Source organism: Brassica napus, chromosome C7 (assembly GCF_020379485.1).
Source record: "Brassica napus cultivar Da-Ae chromosome C7, Da-Ae, whole genome shotgun sequence".
NCBI classification, from domain to species: Eukaryota; Viridiplantae; Streptophyta; class Magnoliopsida; order Brassicales; family Brassicaceae; genus Brassica; species Brassica napus.
Window position 1 is genome coordinate 53,468,865 of NC_063450.1, and position 15,062 is coordinate 53,483,926.

Genomic DNA, 15,062 nt, shown 5'->3' on the forward strand with positions numbered 1-15,062 from the left:
AATTAAATTATAAATATTTATTAAATTTTTAATAAACCTGAATACTCTATAAAATCACTTCGTGGAACGTAGGGAGTAGTTTGGAAGATGAAAACTCACGTGGAGTTTGTAATGTTGATGAAAAAAGAGAGTTGGTTTATACCTGCTTTGTCCTTCTCTTTTAATGATTTACCCTAAGAAGCGACCTTTCTACTTTCCCAACTACCAAATACAAATCCTTTAAATCATGTTTTCGTCATTAATTCAAGGTTTCCTATTATAGCAACGTCCAACTAATTTTGAAAAAAAACATGGTTTCTTGAGAAAACGATTTTCGGAAGCCTATCATGTAATAATTCGGTTGAAACTCTACATCAAATAGTGTAAAATAACATGACTGCTGCATATAACTATCTGAAAATACCCGTATTTACCAGAGCAAATATTAAAAGACATCACCTTCTCAGCTTTGTAAAGTTGCTATGTAGTTTATCATATATATATTGATCTTTTGTAACAATATAGTATGTTTCAAATTTGTTTTCAAAATAGCTATCTCGATATTTTTGAAATTAATCATCGACAAAACATGCCAAATAATAATATTGGTTTTCAAAATTGTTTTTAGTTATTTTTTTATATAAAAGGAAAGAGTTTGTTTGGTACCTGAAAGACAATCTTAAATAGTTTGGTAGATTTACCGGTGTACATTCACTCTCAACTCCTACCGACATATAGAGTATTTATTGAATTACCAACAGAGAAGTTTGGATAGAGTATACATGTGATTTGTTGTCTAAACACCAAACAAATCTTAAACTGAAGGTACATATTTACATATACGACTTTTTAAAACGTATACATTACCCAAAATGGATAGTGGGTACCAATACAGAGTGCAACTTTCTAGCAAAGATATCTACCAACTATCCTCAACAGAATTATAATTTTTAAAATGTCTATTATTATTTTTAATTCTTTGATATATTTCTGTTAGGTTATATAGATCTTTACATTCCATACAGTGAAGTTCTTGTAGGTAACAACATATAGTAGAAACAAAATTAGAATAAAGCTACTCGGTGTAATAAAGCTATTCTTCCTAGTTTATGATATGAATGAAGTTTAGTGTTTAAAAAAATAATAAAGCTATTCGGTGACGCAAAAAATGCTTTACGTCCATTAGATGCCATCTGAAGCCAATCTAGTAAGTTGGCGACTGTCAAACAATAAATATAAACATTTAAAGAAGCTCCCTACCTAACAAAACCTAACATAACATGTTAGGTCCAGTTTCAGAGTATGCCCCACTTTGTTGACATCGACCGGTCTTTGGTAGATATCCACAAAACATTTTTTTTTATATCCACAAAACATTTGTTAGCATATAATCATTTTCAGTGTCCCTAACGTTGTAACGAACCGTAACGCAGTCATGAAACCAAACCATTGACTTAGTCTTTTTTACTACAACATAGTGGATTAAAGAGTTTTAACATCTTTGTAGCAGCAGTACACATTCTATAAGATGATTGATAGTATTCATTAATGCAAAGATAAGATAATCTTTTGCTTCGTGGCTCCTTTTACTTCATCTTCTTCCGGATCTCGTAAAAGTAACTCAAGGCAACGACCGCAGCCGCAATAGCAACCCCGAATGCTCCCTGAGCCAGAACAGTGCTGTCTGAACAAGCTTTGGCCGCGGAGGCGTTGGGGTTGAAACCGAGCTCAGAGAGTTTCTTGTGAGATTCTGCGTAGTCTCTGAAGAATGCATCTTCATCCTGCCACCACAAATTGAACTAGTAAATAACAGCTAACAACACGAGAACATGACAAATCTGATTTGCTCAATACAGGAAACTGAGTTATGCTCTTATCAGTAGGAAATGGTTCAGAGAGAAAAGAAGGTTTGCAGTTTATACCTTAGCATAAAGCTCAACATAACGACGAAACTCTGGATCTTCCAATAGAGTCTTGTCAGATGGAAGCTTCAACAAGCCCTCGGATTCTCCTTTTAGCAGTTCCCTGATGACAAAATCATTGATAATCAAAAAATAAAATAGAAAATTTAAGCTCTCAAAGGATAAAGAACTGAAAACTTACACGAAGTAGGAGTTATCAAACTTCAGAGGCTCTTGAGTCCAAGGTCCATCGAAGCCAGACCTCTCTGGATGAGCTCTTCCCTGAAACACCCAAAAACTTTGGTCATAAGCACAGAGAAAAGTTTTAATTTGTTTTAAAAAAAAAAATGGATGAGTTTTACCAGAGTATGACCCCCTGAGAGTGCTACAATATCCTTATCAGATAACCCCATGCGGTAGAAGACATCTCTAAGATGTTGGAAATCTACAAACAAACAGGGTCAGTTAATAGAGAAGATCATCGAACTACATGATATAAAGATCCACAATACCTTTTTTAGCATCAGGAAGTCTTCCTTCCCTAGGACAGACATTTGAATCCTATAAATGAGAAAGACAGTTATTATAGCTTAAGTGTTAAACTGGTAACTATCTTAGTGTATTATTAAAAAAGAAGAAGAAAGAACCTACTTTTCTCCCAGGTTGGAAACTGATGTCAGGTCCACCAGTAACCTCCACTGCTACCACACCAGCAAGCTGTAACAAAAGTAAATTATCCAAATACAGAACTTGAATGCCTTTAGTCTTGACATTGTCAGGCCAACTATAAAAATGGGCAGACAACAATACTAAAACATGAGTTGTCTGTCTATTCAATCCATGTATTAAGTGAATAACACAAATGGGTTCACAATTTAAAGAATCTAACTGCAAACAAGGGTTACAAAACTCTTGGTAATGCCAAACTCAGGAACTAAATTTCAAAAATATGTTTCATGATACACCAGAGATTTGCCTACTTTATGCTTTTTGATCGCTTGAAATCTTGATGTGTGTGGTTTCCTTGAGTTTAGTTTCTACTGCAAGAGATAAAGGTTCTAATTGAACAACATAGTCCATCTATATTTCTTGTAAACCAAATCACAATCAGCAACTCAACCATCAACCTAGTCTACCAAACAGGCTTAAACATGGGAAGAGCATATGAGACACTGACACGTGCAGCATACAGTAACTGAGAAGAAAAAGCAACAAGGACATGATAGATTAAGGTACAAGTAACAAATCATAATCACCTGGTATAGATCTGCATATGTGATTTTAGGATGTTTAGCTTTCACTCCCTCTGTAACATGTCAGAAAGCATCTCTCAACTTAACAATTCAAAATCCATTCCAAAAGCTAATATGAGAACACACTCACCACAGAGTTCAAGAGCGATCTTTAAACCACTATTAGCACCATGAGTGTACTCCTCCTCGTTCCTTATAGACCCATTAGGTCCCCCTGTCTTCGACTGCGCATCATAGGTTCCAGCATCGTGCCATCTTCACAAAACAACATTTGAATCAATCAAAGATCGATCCTTTGAGAAACAATAGAAATTGAAGACTTACGCCAATCTAAGCATGATCGGAGCACAGTTCTTGCTCGAGATGATGGACCGGAGATCACGGCGAGCCTTGTTGATCTCTTTCATGTACTCAGCGTTAACAATCGGTGCCGCCATAGCTTTCTTCTTCCCTAATCGTCAATGGTGAATTGAGAGGAAAAATAATATGGTCAAGGGGGGGGGGGGGGAGGTGAAAGATTTTTTATTTTTGTTCGGACCAAACTGAAACAGATCGGGTGTCAGTTATCTGCTGTTTTTCTTAGCCACATTTTTCGGTGGACCTCATTGGTTGTTAAGATACGCTTGTGTCCACGTAGGACTCGCGTGTCATTTTTTGTTTACGAATAGACAGCATGCGTTTCTTTGTACATCTTTAAAACGGCACGCATGTTACCTCTGAGAAATTTATGTTAATTTTTTTTTTTTTTTAAATGTACACAATTAATTTTTTTTGATAAGTTTACAGTGAATTAAATAAATAAATATATTACAATAAAACGAAATATATTTATTTGGTCTTTGACCAGCTCCTCCATGTGTTATCTTCTACCAAAATAAAAAGGAAACATTCAATAAAAGGGTTTACAAACAATCAAATAATGTTTTGAAGATGTAATTGTTTCTTGATAGGATCATAATCTTCGTATGCCAATATCTTACTTCGGATATCAACGTTTGAATTTAAGAAACCAAATACATACAATGTTGCCACAACACTTTTGAAATTGGTCTACTAAAAGCAGAACATGAACCATATGATAGTGATGATAAAAAAAATACCCTCAGTTCTTCTTGTCACGAGCACACTTGACTTGCACGGCAAGCGTCTTGACAACGTTCTTGCATGAATCTTTCTTGTCTTGTTGGAATGTGCTTTTGTTCACCGGAATCACACACTCTCCTTTCCCCAAACAATGCTGCACGAGTTTTTTTGTGTTAGTTACTTCTTTAACAAGCTACACATTATACATCAAGAAGAAATACAATCTGATATTTACCTTCTCAATGACTTGCTTTGAAACGGGGGCATTACAAGTACCAAGTGTGAAGTTTCCACAAGTACCAATAGGGTTTCCGAAGCTAGCGAACTCAACTTCTGAGATCTTTTTGTTGCCTGAGCATTTAAGAGTAGCTGTGAGACTCACGTTATCGGTGATGGCTTGGACCTGGTCTTGCTTCCTTGTCCAGTGTCTAACACTTGGAGTGTAGTCTTCTCCGACGTAAGAACAAACAGTGTCTCTGTTGACGATGACAAAGTCTATAATCTCGGGCTTCACGTTAGGCTCTTCCTCGAATATAACAAGAAGGTTTTTCTTGGGCTTCAAGAAAGATCTAGGGATGTGATACTCTATTTGCGTGGATTGACCTAATGGATTCAAGAAAGACATCCAATATCTTCCCACGCCTTCTCCGTTCACCCAAATCAATCCCTTTCCCATTCCACTCATGCGAACCGCTGCTGCGCTTTCACTCTCTGGTGCATCGAAGTAGGTCTGATATGTTTCACATTCATTAAAATGATGTTATTAGAACATCTCTACATTTCTTACCAGTTACCTTATATATAGTATGATTTTTTGTTTTGTTTTGTTTTCATTACCTGGTACCATGTAAGTCCTGGTGCTTTTCCAGTGAACTTCTGCCACTTGACCTTCTTCAAACCTTCCTCGGTGTGGATTCCGAGTCTCTCGCCTTCCATACCGACCTAAAGATTATAAAAAATGGGATCAAATCAAGGAAATTTTTCTAAATGTTGTTAATCAATTAGAGAGTAATAAGAAAATTATTTCAAACCTTGTTTCCCCATTTGCTGCTTTCAGTGAGATCAAGTACTCCAGAACTCAATCCTAAGATGGAAACACTACGAGGACCAGTGTATCTATGCTCCAAGTAAGCTCCACTATCCTGTAAGAACAGAAAAAAAGTCAACCAATTATGAAACATATCTTCATCTATATATTAATTTAAAAAACGTTGTATTATATTTGTTACTTACTGGAAATCCAGTGAGAACACCAAGCATAACAAGGTGATTCTCTCCTTCTTTTAGTGTAACCGGTTCTTGGAAAACAAAACTCTTCTCGTCATGGCTTCCATGTCCATTTCCTAGTAGTAGAGAAAAATAACATCATCACCATCATCGCTCATTTTCATATTTTTGCATCATATGTACACCATTTTTACCAAGGTATTCTCCGTTAAACCAAGCGTGCAATGCGTGTCCAAGACTAGCAATCCTCACAGTAGTTTTAGCTCCTTTCTTCTTAGGTAATTGATTCTTATTGATCTTGAAGCTGCAAAATAAAATTTAACTTCATGTTTCTCTTCATCGTTTAACTTTGTTATATATAATCACACGAAATGAGTATTTACCTTGTTGTGTACCATCCATAGTCTGTCTTGTCTTTAGTCAAACCGTAAAGCTCAACGGGTATGTAAGAGTCACCCTTTAGCTTATTAGGCAATGGCTCAGTGAACACGTTGAAATCAAACTTCTTGTTCGCCTTCTTTGACTTCATAAAGTTCCTTGAAGTGTGGTGAGAAACAATCTGGTCCGATCCAAATAACAATAATGAGTTAAGGACTTTGTAACTGTTAATAAACCGGAATTGAATGTTTTCTTCACCTGTGCAGTGTTGTAAACAACAGTTTTACAATCTGGAAGAATACTAATGGAACGTGGCGCTATCACGTATTCTTTCCCCCTGAATTTAATGGTTTCTGCAGCTTCGGTGTTGTTGTTAGCCAAGAAAGCTGCACAAGATTTCGTTCCAGGCTCTTCGTAGTATCTAATCTGTAATTACAAACGTATATAGTTGAGTAATTTGTAAGCACTGAATCTTTCTTGATGAGTACTACATGCTATTGTAATACCTCGGTATCTTTTCCAGGCTTCTCGGTCCTAGGCTGACCCCAAAGAAGTGGTTTCTTGCAAAGGTTAAGAGCGTTGTGAAGATGTTTAAGATGACCATACTTAGGCTCTCTTTCTAAACCATATTCATCAAGAGGTGCATCATCGTAGTATCGAGTGGTTACATAATGTGCACCGTTTCTTCCGAAGTTGGTTCCTCCATGATACTGCAAGATTTAAAACACAAGAAATTAAATACCTATTTTAAAAGGCAGTGTAGAGAATTCAAGGGGTTATTATTATACCATGTAGTAGTTCACATGAGTTCCATTCTTGGAGAAGAATCGAGCAACTGAGAAAGCAATATCTTCTACTGATCTTTTAACTGGCGAATCACCAAACACACGGAACCTGTTAAGTAAAAAAAAACAACGAAATATAAGTGGCGATCAATCTTGAAATCCGCAAAGATCTTTTCACTTTCATGACTGAATCTCAAGTTTCTAAATTGTTTAACTAAATATAACAAGATTAAAAACTCACTGAGTAGTCCAGTTCTCGGTCCATAAAGACGGTTTGTTTTCTTTGTTTGGACCAGGGAAAGTATCACCACAATGCCTTCCATTGCAAGCATTGATCTATTTCAAGGTCAATGCTATTATCAATGTTTTAATTTTTTTCTCAAATCATGAGACGTAAGACATTATAATAATAACTTTACCATAGGATCAGGAGCATCGTTATGCTTGCACATAACCCATGGGATCCCAAGTTTCATAGAGTCGACCAACTTAGATGCCCATTTAATGTAGTTAATTCCGTCTTGTTTATATGCGCGTTGAACCGCGCTATACTCGTTCTCTATCTGCATTCCATATTCATTATAATACCGTTCATGTTTGTAAGATGATTAGGTATATGTGTTAGGTTTTTGTTTAGGACCTGTCCTAATATAATGGGGCCTCCTTGTGAAGCAAACAATTTTTCCTCCTTCATTTTGTCGAGTACCGTCCGTACATACCTCTCTGTATGTTCCTGCAATAGTTTTTTTTTTGTTAATCTCTTTAACTATAAAAGGGCTCACATTTTGTATATATGTAATATATTTAACACCTTGAATTCTTTATTGTCTGTACGGAAGAAAATTCCAGGAACTTCTCTAAGCCAATAAGGAAGTCCTCTAATATAAAAACAAATCACGTAAAACATTAAGGGAAACATTTAAGAAAGAAATAATCAAAATAAAAAAGAAGCAATTATTTAATTTATTACCCATGAGTCCATTCAGCTTGGATGAATGGTCCAAGCCTCAATGTCACATACATGCCATTCTTCTCAATCAATTTTATGAACTTCACCAAGTCAGTTCGTCCCGAAAAGTTGAACTAATGAAAACAACCATAACACGAAAACTTTACTAAAATTCTTTTTATATATTTATGTTTTATATGTTGTATGAATCGATTTGAGTTTGCAATTACCTTCCCTTGTTCAAGCTCATGTACATTCCAGAAAACATATGTTTGAATCGTGTTCAGACCACCTTGTTTGGCTCTCTCGATGATACTTGGCCACATCTAGACAAGATCCAAAAACTCTATATCAATACAAAGAATCTTATCAGAAAAATAGATGATAATTTGATTGAAATGTATATACTTCAGGAGTGCTTCGAGGATAATGGATAGAGCCGGAATAAAGAAGCTCTCTTTTGCCATCGATGATCAGAGATGTTCCATCATAAGTCACCTCCTTATTATTCGTCTTCTTTTTCACCTCCTTTTTCGAGGCGAATGCGCAAGAAGACGAGAGGAGAACCACAAGAAAGGCCGCTAAGACCCATCGATCAAGAGAAGGTTTTCTCATTGGACTCTCTTTTTATTGTATTTATTTTTGTTAATTTTGTGATGTAGAACAAGAAGAAGTTCTTTTGGAACCTCGTCCTTGTTGGAGGAATAAAAGAAACAAGGAGAGCTCAAATAACAAGCTCTGAAAAAAGACAATGATATAAGAGAATGTTTCAAACTCAACGTTTTAAGTCTCGGAGATCTTTACGGGTCTGAAATAGAATCTACCGTAACTTTCAAACTCCTATTTTCCTTTTTTGATTTTCTATTTTTAAAGTTTGTTTTAGCCCTATTCTCGTCAAATATGAGGGCAAACACCGCAAAAATTCTCTCTTACCATAACGGATTATTTTAACTTAGCCAGGTTGAAAATATTGTGACACCATGATTGTCTACAATTTGTGTTTTGATATTATCAGTTCCCAAGAGTTCCCATTCACAACCAAAGTTTCAAAAAGACGGTGAGAATTTTTTTAAAAAGCAACATAGGATATAGTAGACAAATCTAAAAAAATTAGTTTCACCTCTTAAGGTGTTTTTCTGCTTCTAAAAGTATTTTGCTTTTAAGCGAGAGAAAGTAGGTAGGTACAGTAATTTTGAGAATTTTGTCAAACATACAGTAATTTTGTTACTTCAATAGAAACGTCGACATTGACATGTTTATATTTTGTATGGACCATTGATTTATATCATGTGTGTCCCTATATAAACTAGTACTACTTGAATACGTACATAAGAGAATTCAAAAAAGTAATAGCGCCGACCAAAAAAAGAAACCGCAGTGATGAGTAAAATAGTCATTCAGTACTCAACCATTACTAATGTACAGAAGATCAATTGTGTGTGTTTTCTTTAGTTTCTGTACGTTTATAGTATGAATTATTATTAACAAAAAACAAAGCAAGCAAAAAATGTTAAGATTTTTGTCATCATGCACGTAATGAACTGGGATGGTGCGACTAGTCTTAAACTTTGACTGCAAACTCCTTTGCTTCTGCTTCCGGAAGCTTGTACTTATCGACCAGTAAACGATCACGTCACCAATACTTCAACCGCCGTATCCTCTTTAAGTCCCCATGTCTGCCAAAGTAGTCTTTAGACCTCGCTCCACCAAAAGAAAAACATAAACCTTTCTAGGCATTTTTCCTAAAGAGTTCCATCATAAGAGCAAGATGGTCCTCGTCTTCTCCATAACCATTACTCTCTTTAGGAGCAAATAACATATCCCCCGTGACAAGCTCGAACGCAGCGCAACCAAATATAGAGACACTAATAAATATACTTTTTTTTATTATGGTAAACAGGAAGTCAGGAACAAAGTTATTATTCCAGGAAAACTGAGAGCTGGAAAGCAGAGTGGATGAAGCATAGACATAAGTCACATAACCAAGCAAGGCATCATCAGTAGAAGCATAAAGTACAAGATGATTTGTTGAACCCTCTAAAAGTCATATGACAATGTGTCTGAGGAGTTTTATAGCAATAAAAGTCTGCTAACTTAACTCTGCCCGATTTCATTATTTGTTGTTGATGACTGAGAGTTTGTTGATTGAACGAGACTTTGACGATTCTGTAAAGTATATGCAGAATGAAAGCAGAAAAAAAAAGAGAGACAGACTTATTTGGTTCACCAGCATCTAGAGACACTAATAAATATACTTTTTTTTTTTTTTTTATCATGGCAAGCTCAGGTCAACGGGTGACGGAAACAGAATGCAAAACCTTACAGCGACCAGGACGAGCGAAAGGATCATCATCATCAACGGTCATGACCGCACGAGACCACTCAACGTTGCCCCAAATCTCGCCTTGTCGTCGTGTCTCCAAAGAAATCTCAGCGCACCAAATCTTCTGAATATTGCCTGGCACCATCTCGTCCCAGAAGAGCAACATGTTGCCAGCAGAAGTGCAAAGCCTGGCCCCAGGAAGCAAAGCTGCCAAGTCTTTGTGTTCAGGAAACAGATGCTTAAATTTGAAGCAACCACTGACAATCTCCACACCAAAGTGAACGAGCGTAGAACGAGAGAGATTCCCAGTGAGAGCCTCCAAACCCTTGACCTCATTCCACCAATCCATAATACCACCCTCTGGTTCGCGCCAGTCCTACTCCTCTGGCTCACACCAAAATATTCTCCCATGTTTATTAATAGAATACATAAGATTACCAATCATACACCAATCCCTAATGGGCTTCCAACCTAAAACGCTAATAGGCTTCCAACATAAAACCAATTAGTGATAAGTGGAGTGACGCATCTATCTTATATATTAAGAAGGATCCCTTCCAACACCCGATGTGGGACACTTTGTGTCTAATACGCCCCCTCGAGAATGCTCGGGCAAGGATCGATGGGCCAACTTTGGACCAGATCGATATGGATCGGGTTGGACTACGTGGATCGGGCTCTGATACCATGTTAAGCTAGATGGACTTCCAACCTAAAACCAATTGGTGATAACTGGAGTGACCTATCTATCTTATATATTACTAAAGATCTCTTCCAACACCCGATGTGGGACACTTTGTGTCTAATAATACCTTCCCTAGGCGAGTAGTAGCCCGTTTTCTCCACTCCATTCACCGTATATATTTTCCCGTCCTTCACCACACAGTCGTGAACAATTACTGGCGTGGCCACGGCAAAGGCAAAGACTCCCACGCTTGGGTCTTTGGGTCAAACACCTCTCCCCAGCTCAAAGATTCATCATACACATCGCAGCCTCCCACCACGTAAATCTTCCCGTCCACCACGGCGGCAGCGGGGGAAGCTCGAGCCACTCCCATGGAAGGGACGCGACGCCAGGTGTGAGTCCGGCAATCGATTCCAGATGCTGAGAGGGGAAACTAGAAGCGGCGATCAGATTGGAGGAGCAGCGGAGGATATACCAGCCTGGGTTCGGGTCGGGAGGGGTGCGTAAGCATACGTAGACTTCTGTGTCGGTGATTCCCATCTTCGATCGGATCTTGTGGAGCTCAGGCGAAGCCACTAGAGATCGAAAACTCTTGGAGAGGAGAGATAAGGCCGGGTGGTCAAAGATATTGGGAAAAAAAGGAAGATCTCAATTTCATTCCAAACAATTTCATTCCAAAAATTTGTAATCCAGTTACATCCATACTAGAAAACCAAAAAGATATTGGAAAAAAAAAAGGAAGATCTCAATTTTAACATAAATCCTAGTTAAATTATAAACACTCAAAAGTAAAATAAAATTAAGAAAAAAAAGAACAAAGATTAGAATTTCACTTGTTAAATTTTTTTCATAATCCTTAAATATTTTTGTTTTCCTCAGCCCTTTATAATTTAGCCATGTGGTTTTTGTCCGAAAATTTAGGTTCGGTTATGCCTTGAACTTAGTTTAGTTCGATAGGCTTTTGAAAAATGGTTTGGTTTTTGGTTTGGTATTGTTCTGGTTTTGTTCTTTTTCTTAAATAAAAATATAAAAAAATCAAAAATAACCAAACTAACCAACAAAAACTGAAAAGAACCGAAATAACTGAATTTATCCAAAATATCTGATTTTTAAAGAAAATTATATCTAATTGTATCCGAAAAACAAAAAAAAGTTATTTTTGGAAATTAAATGACAATCAAAATTAACCAATAATCAAACCAAAACGTAATTCAGTTAATTTCAGAATTATTATTTAAGATTTTAAAGAAATAAAGATCAACCTCTGTTTTCTTCTGGTGAAACCTTACGCAGCGATGGGGGAAGTGGAGAGAGTGAAGTCACCGACGATGGGGCTGCAACCAAACAAAAATGATGAGTAATATTATAAAGACTAAATCAATTGGAATGAATCACTAACAAATCACCAAACCAAATTCATCTTTAATTCACATTATTAAACACTTAAAAGCTCGAGTAATATTTTAGAGAAACCAAAAGATTAACCTATGTTTTCTTCTGGCGAAACCTTATGCAGTGATGGCGCAGATGAAGAGAACGGAGTCACGGATGACGACGACGGCGGCTCTTAACGAGAACGATGAGTTATTATAAGAGAAAAATCATAAATCAATTACAGATGAAATATCAACTAACTTTCTTCCGTACATAGAGACGGCGTAGCCTTACGCGGTGATGGCACAGGTGAAGAGCGTGGAGTCACGGACGACGGCGGCGGCACTAGAACAAGAACATAAGACATGAGTAAAATTTTAAAGACTAAATCGATTACGATGAATCTAACTCATACCTTTGGTTTCTTTGGTAGTCAGATCCGATGAAATCGGGAGCAGTGAGGGAGGAGGAAGTGAAGGAGGAGGAGCCATGGACGAGACGAGGAAAAGGTTGTAAATCACCGAAAAACTTTCAGCGACGGACATAGGGAAAATCGATTTGGAGGTGATGGAGGAGTTTGTTACAGTGAAAGATTAGATTTGAGGTGACGAATTTATTTGTTACTGGCATATTAAATGCATTTATATTTTCTCATTTCTTTTTTTGTTAACTTGGTGTATTCTTTTATCAGGTTTTAATTAAATGCATTTATATTCGATGAATAAATGAGAGAATTTTTCTACAGAAAATGAAATCTTGTACTGTAGTTGTGATTTTCCCATTGAACTATACATGGTGTCTATATTCCGTTCTACATATGACTGTTATTTGTTATTGTTGCAAATGCTCTTAAAGGCTTTGGAGAAGGTCTTGTTGTAGAAGAGGAAAAACTCGTTTTTGACTGTGAGTTGAACGAGCTAAAAGAAAATAATAATCAATGTTTAGTTATTAGTAATTAATAAACAAATAGTTATACAAAAATTTAATGTTTTTACCTTAACATGGTTGAAGGGGACAAATGGTGACTTGTCATGTGCCAAATGTAGAGCAATCATGAACAAGCACCAAGTGTCATCATATGCATCAACCAAGACATGAGTCAACGAAGGCAGCTTCATGTTGGTCATGCAGTCACTCACAAAGCTTCTAAATGCTTTGGAGAAGGTCTTGAGAAGAGAAGAAATTCGTTTTTGACGGTCAGTTGAACGTAATTTCAACTTTTGTGCATTTTTTCTTTTTGTCTTTGCGCTATCTCTTTTTTTTAGTCCACACTTTGGATTTGTTCTTTTCATGTTGTCACTGAAAATATGAGTATAATGTAAGGATTATAATCCATAAGATTTGTTTTTAGGATAAAGACTTAAACCATAATACACATATTTATGTCTATGTCGAGATCAAGAACCAACAAAAGTAAAGAACCATTTTTTTTCTTAACTCGCAAAACTTTTGATTCATGAACATGAAAAATCATGACAATCTCTTAACCATGTAATATGGTACTTGAGACATAGTTTTGTAATTTGTTGTGATATATTGATCGAATGGCAAACTTCTAATAATTCATGTAGCCAAAAGAACCACACAAAAAGATAGAAAGATTGTGAAATTAATAAGCTGGATTCTCTTCTATCATAATCTGTTTTGGAAATAAAAATATTCTTGATATTATGGCTAAGCTATATAATGAATATTTACTTTGAAATGTTATCAAATTTTATAGAGAGATTTGTTGTCCCAAATGCAATTAATGATCATCTCCAAACTGAGAGGAACCAGACCAATTGATCTACAAAATAATACTATTATTTTTTGTGAGATACTCTGCAAACTCTTACTAATAGTTTTTATGTTTGACTATGCATATATCCATTTTAAAAATGAAGCACAACAGTGTTTAAAAAAAATTGCATAGTCATGGTAATATTTGAAGATGCTGATCACTGTGAAATAAACTATTTTTATATACCATGTTGAATAATTATATATCTTTTATTTTGTTTTACAATTCTTTTTAGTGAAGTAGTGACTATGTAACATTGAGCCTTGAGATGTCGACCCAATCCGTGGTCCGCGGATCTGGCCCATGTAGACCCATCACGGGGTGGGCTTGGGCAAGTAATTTGGTATCCATGTAATCAGCGAGTCTAACCTAAGCGGTTTGCGGGTGGTTGAGTCGGGACGGGTTAGCAGGTTCTGCATCACTTAGATCAAATTCACTCTGATTTGGAACGCCGTTTGATGAGCTACAAAGAGATCACTGATTGCATGCCTTCAATGGGGATTTTGATTGTTTCATCTCTTTGTCTGAGACAAATTGTCTTTGTCTTCTTCAATCCCACACGTAGCAGCAGCCTGGCAAGAGAAGAAGCCGACATGCTCTTATAAGAAAGGAATGAGCTTTGATGGTGACACTCTTGTCAAAGACTAGCTCTTGTAAGATTTCAAGCCATGTTTTGTTGTTTCCATCTTGTCTCTGTTTTTTATTGTGTTCGTTGGCTGAAAACTACATTCAAATGAATTACTGTTGTTTGATGTTTGTCTGTAGTTGGTATGGTCTTAGATGTTAACTATCATTGCATTTCACTTTTATAGGATGCTACTCTCAAGCTGTTCTTCTAGTTGAATGGTTGTGATAATGTGCTACTTGATTATAATAGTTCTTTCTTGTAGACATAACTTGATTATACGTTACCAAACCGTCCATTGATTTAAATCAGTCAATTAGACGGAGAATGCAAATCAATCAAATATAAAAATATCTTTTTACTTGATTTGTCAAGTTATTGTTATTCGTGCCAATTATGCCGTATCAAATCGGTCTTTCACGTATTAAAAGTCATTGTGGTCTACTGGTCTTCAAAGAAATCTATTAACCGAAGAATGGGTATCATATAGATATAAATATATATATAACTAATTGTGGAGAAAATAAAGAGCAGAGAGATGATGATGAATCATGTTGTTGAGCTAAGCTTGAAGAAGACAGAGCAAGAGTGAAGACTTGCGGCTTAAGCTAAAGAAGATTATTCTAGTCTATCCGAGATTGAAGATAAAGATATCAGAAATGTTTTAGGAGTTATCTACTGCACTTGCAGTATCTTTATCGTTAAGATTAGATCCTC

General features: G+C 36.3%; 4 protein-coding genes across 5 annotated transcripts; all 4 read right to left on the reverse strand.

Moving 5' to 3' along the window:
• Window positions 1-1,417: 1,417 nt before the first annotated feature.
• LOC111207743 (L-ascorbate peroxidase 3) lies at window positions 1,418-3,713 on the reverse strand. The gene is made up of 9 exons (XM_022706061.2): window positions 3,458-3,713; window positions 3,264-3,388; window positions 3,137-3,186; window positions 2,532-2,597; window positions 2,393-2,441; window positions 2,243-2,325; window positions 2,083-2,162; window positions 1,902-2,004; window positions 1,418-1,760 (listed from the first exon to the last, which is right to left on the reverse strand). Exons 1-9 carry the CDS (start codon window positions 3,568-3,570, stop codon window positions 1,566-1,568), a joined length of 864 nt encoding a protein of 287 aa, XP_022561782.1. The 5' UTR covers window positions 3,571-3,713; the 3' UTR covers window positions 1,418-1,565.
• Window positions 3,714-3,872: 159 nt separating this feature from the next.
• Window positions 3,873-8,280, reverse strand: LOC106428783 (beta-galactosidase 11). 2 transcript variants are annotated; one of them, XM_013869535.3, is made up of 18 exons: window positions 7,964-8,280; window positions 7,786-7,881; window positions 7,577-7,689; window positions 7,418-7,484; window positions 7,247-7,339; window positions 7,026-7,169; window positions 6,848-6,942; window positions 6,610-6,715; window positions 6,328-6,531; window positions 6,080-6,247; window positions 5,827-6,002; window positions 5,638-5,747; window positions 5,450-5,559; window positions 5,248-5,358; window positions 5,054-5,158; window positions 4,452-4,946; window positions 4,234-4,370; window positions 3,873-3,999 (listed from the first exon to the last, which is right to left on the reverse strand). In XM_013869535.3, the coding sequence occupies exons 1-17, from the start codon at window positions 8,168-8,170 to the stop codon at window positions 4,236-4,238; spliced, it is 2,535 nt and encodes an 844-aa protein (XP_013724989.2). In that variant the 5' UTR covers window positions 8,171-8,280; the 3' UTR covers window positions 3,873-3,999; window positions 4,234-4,235. The 2 variants fall into 2 exon arrangements, with proteins under 2 accessions (XP_013724989.2, XP_022561783.1); XM_022706062.1 differs by lacking the exon at window positions 3,873-3,999 and having other exon boundaries at window positions 4,070-4,370.
• Window positions 8,281-9,843: 1,563 nt separating this feature from the next.
• On the reverse strand, window positions 9,844-10,227 carry LOC125590686 (putative F-box/kelch-repeat protein At3g24610). Its single transcript, XM_048764373.1, has one exon. The coding sequence runs from the start codon at window positions 10,225-10,227 to the stop codon at window positions 9,844-9,846; it is 384 nt and encodes a 127-aa protein (XP_048620330.1).
• A 1,593-nt stretch (window positions 10,228-11,820) lies between these two features.
• LOC125590687 (classical arabinogalactan protein 9-like) lies at window positions 11,821-12,482 on the reverse strand. The gene is made up of 3 exons (XM_048764374.1): window positions 12,353-12,482; window positions 12,199-12,282; window positions 11,821-11,897 (listed from the first exon to the last, which is right to left on the reverse strand). The coding sequence occupies exons 1-3, from the start codon at window positions 12,480-12,482 to the stop codon at window positions 11,821-11,823; spliced, it is 291 nt and encodes a 96-aa protein (XP_048620331.1).
• Between the last annotated feature and the right edge of the window lie 2,580 nt (window positions 12,483-15,062).

Bases quoted from the DNA above. Each gene is read 5' to 3' on its own strand.
- LOC111207743 (XM_022706061.2), bottom strand. From the start codon at position 3,570: ATGGCGGCACCGATTGTTAACGCTGAGTACATGAAAGAGATCAACAAG. The intron at 3,389-3,457 runs GTAAGTCTTCAA...TGTTTTGTGAAG, and splicing joins CCGATCATGCTTAGATTGGC to ATGGCACGATGCTGGAACCT. The intron at 2,598-3,136 runs GTGATTATGATT...CTTTTGTTACAG, and splicing joins CATATGCAGATCTATACCAG to CTTGCTGGTGTGGTAGCAGT.
- LOC106428783 (XM_013869535.3), bottom strand. From the start codon at position 8,170: ATGAGAAAACCTTCTCTTGATCGATGGGTCTTAGCGGCCTTTCTTGTG. The intron at 7,340-7,417 runs GTGTTAAATATA...AAACTATTGCAG, and splicing joins CAGACAATAAAGAATTCAAG to GAACATACAGAGAGGTATGT. The intron at 5,560-5,637 runs GTAAAAATGGTG...CTCTACTACTAG, and splicing joins GTTTAACGGAGAATACCTTG to GAAATGGACATGGAAGCCAT.
- LOC125590686 (XM_048764373.1), bottom strand. From the start codon at position 10,227: ATGGATTGGTGGAATGAGGTCAAGGGTTTGGAGGCTCTCACTGGGAAT.
- LOC125590687 (XM_048764374.1), bottom strand. From the start codon at position 12,482: ATGTCCGTCGCTGAAAGTTTTTCGGTGATTTACAACCTTTTCCTCGTC. The intron at 12,283-12,352 runs GTATGAGTTAGA...TTCTTGTTCTAG, and splicing joins GACTACCAAAGAAACCAAAG to TGCCGCCGCCGTCGTCCGTG. The intron at 11,898-12,198 runs GTTAGTTGATAT...GTTTGGTTGCAG, and splicing joins GTCTCTATGTACGGAAGAAA to CCCCATCGTCGGTGACTTCA.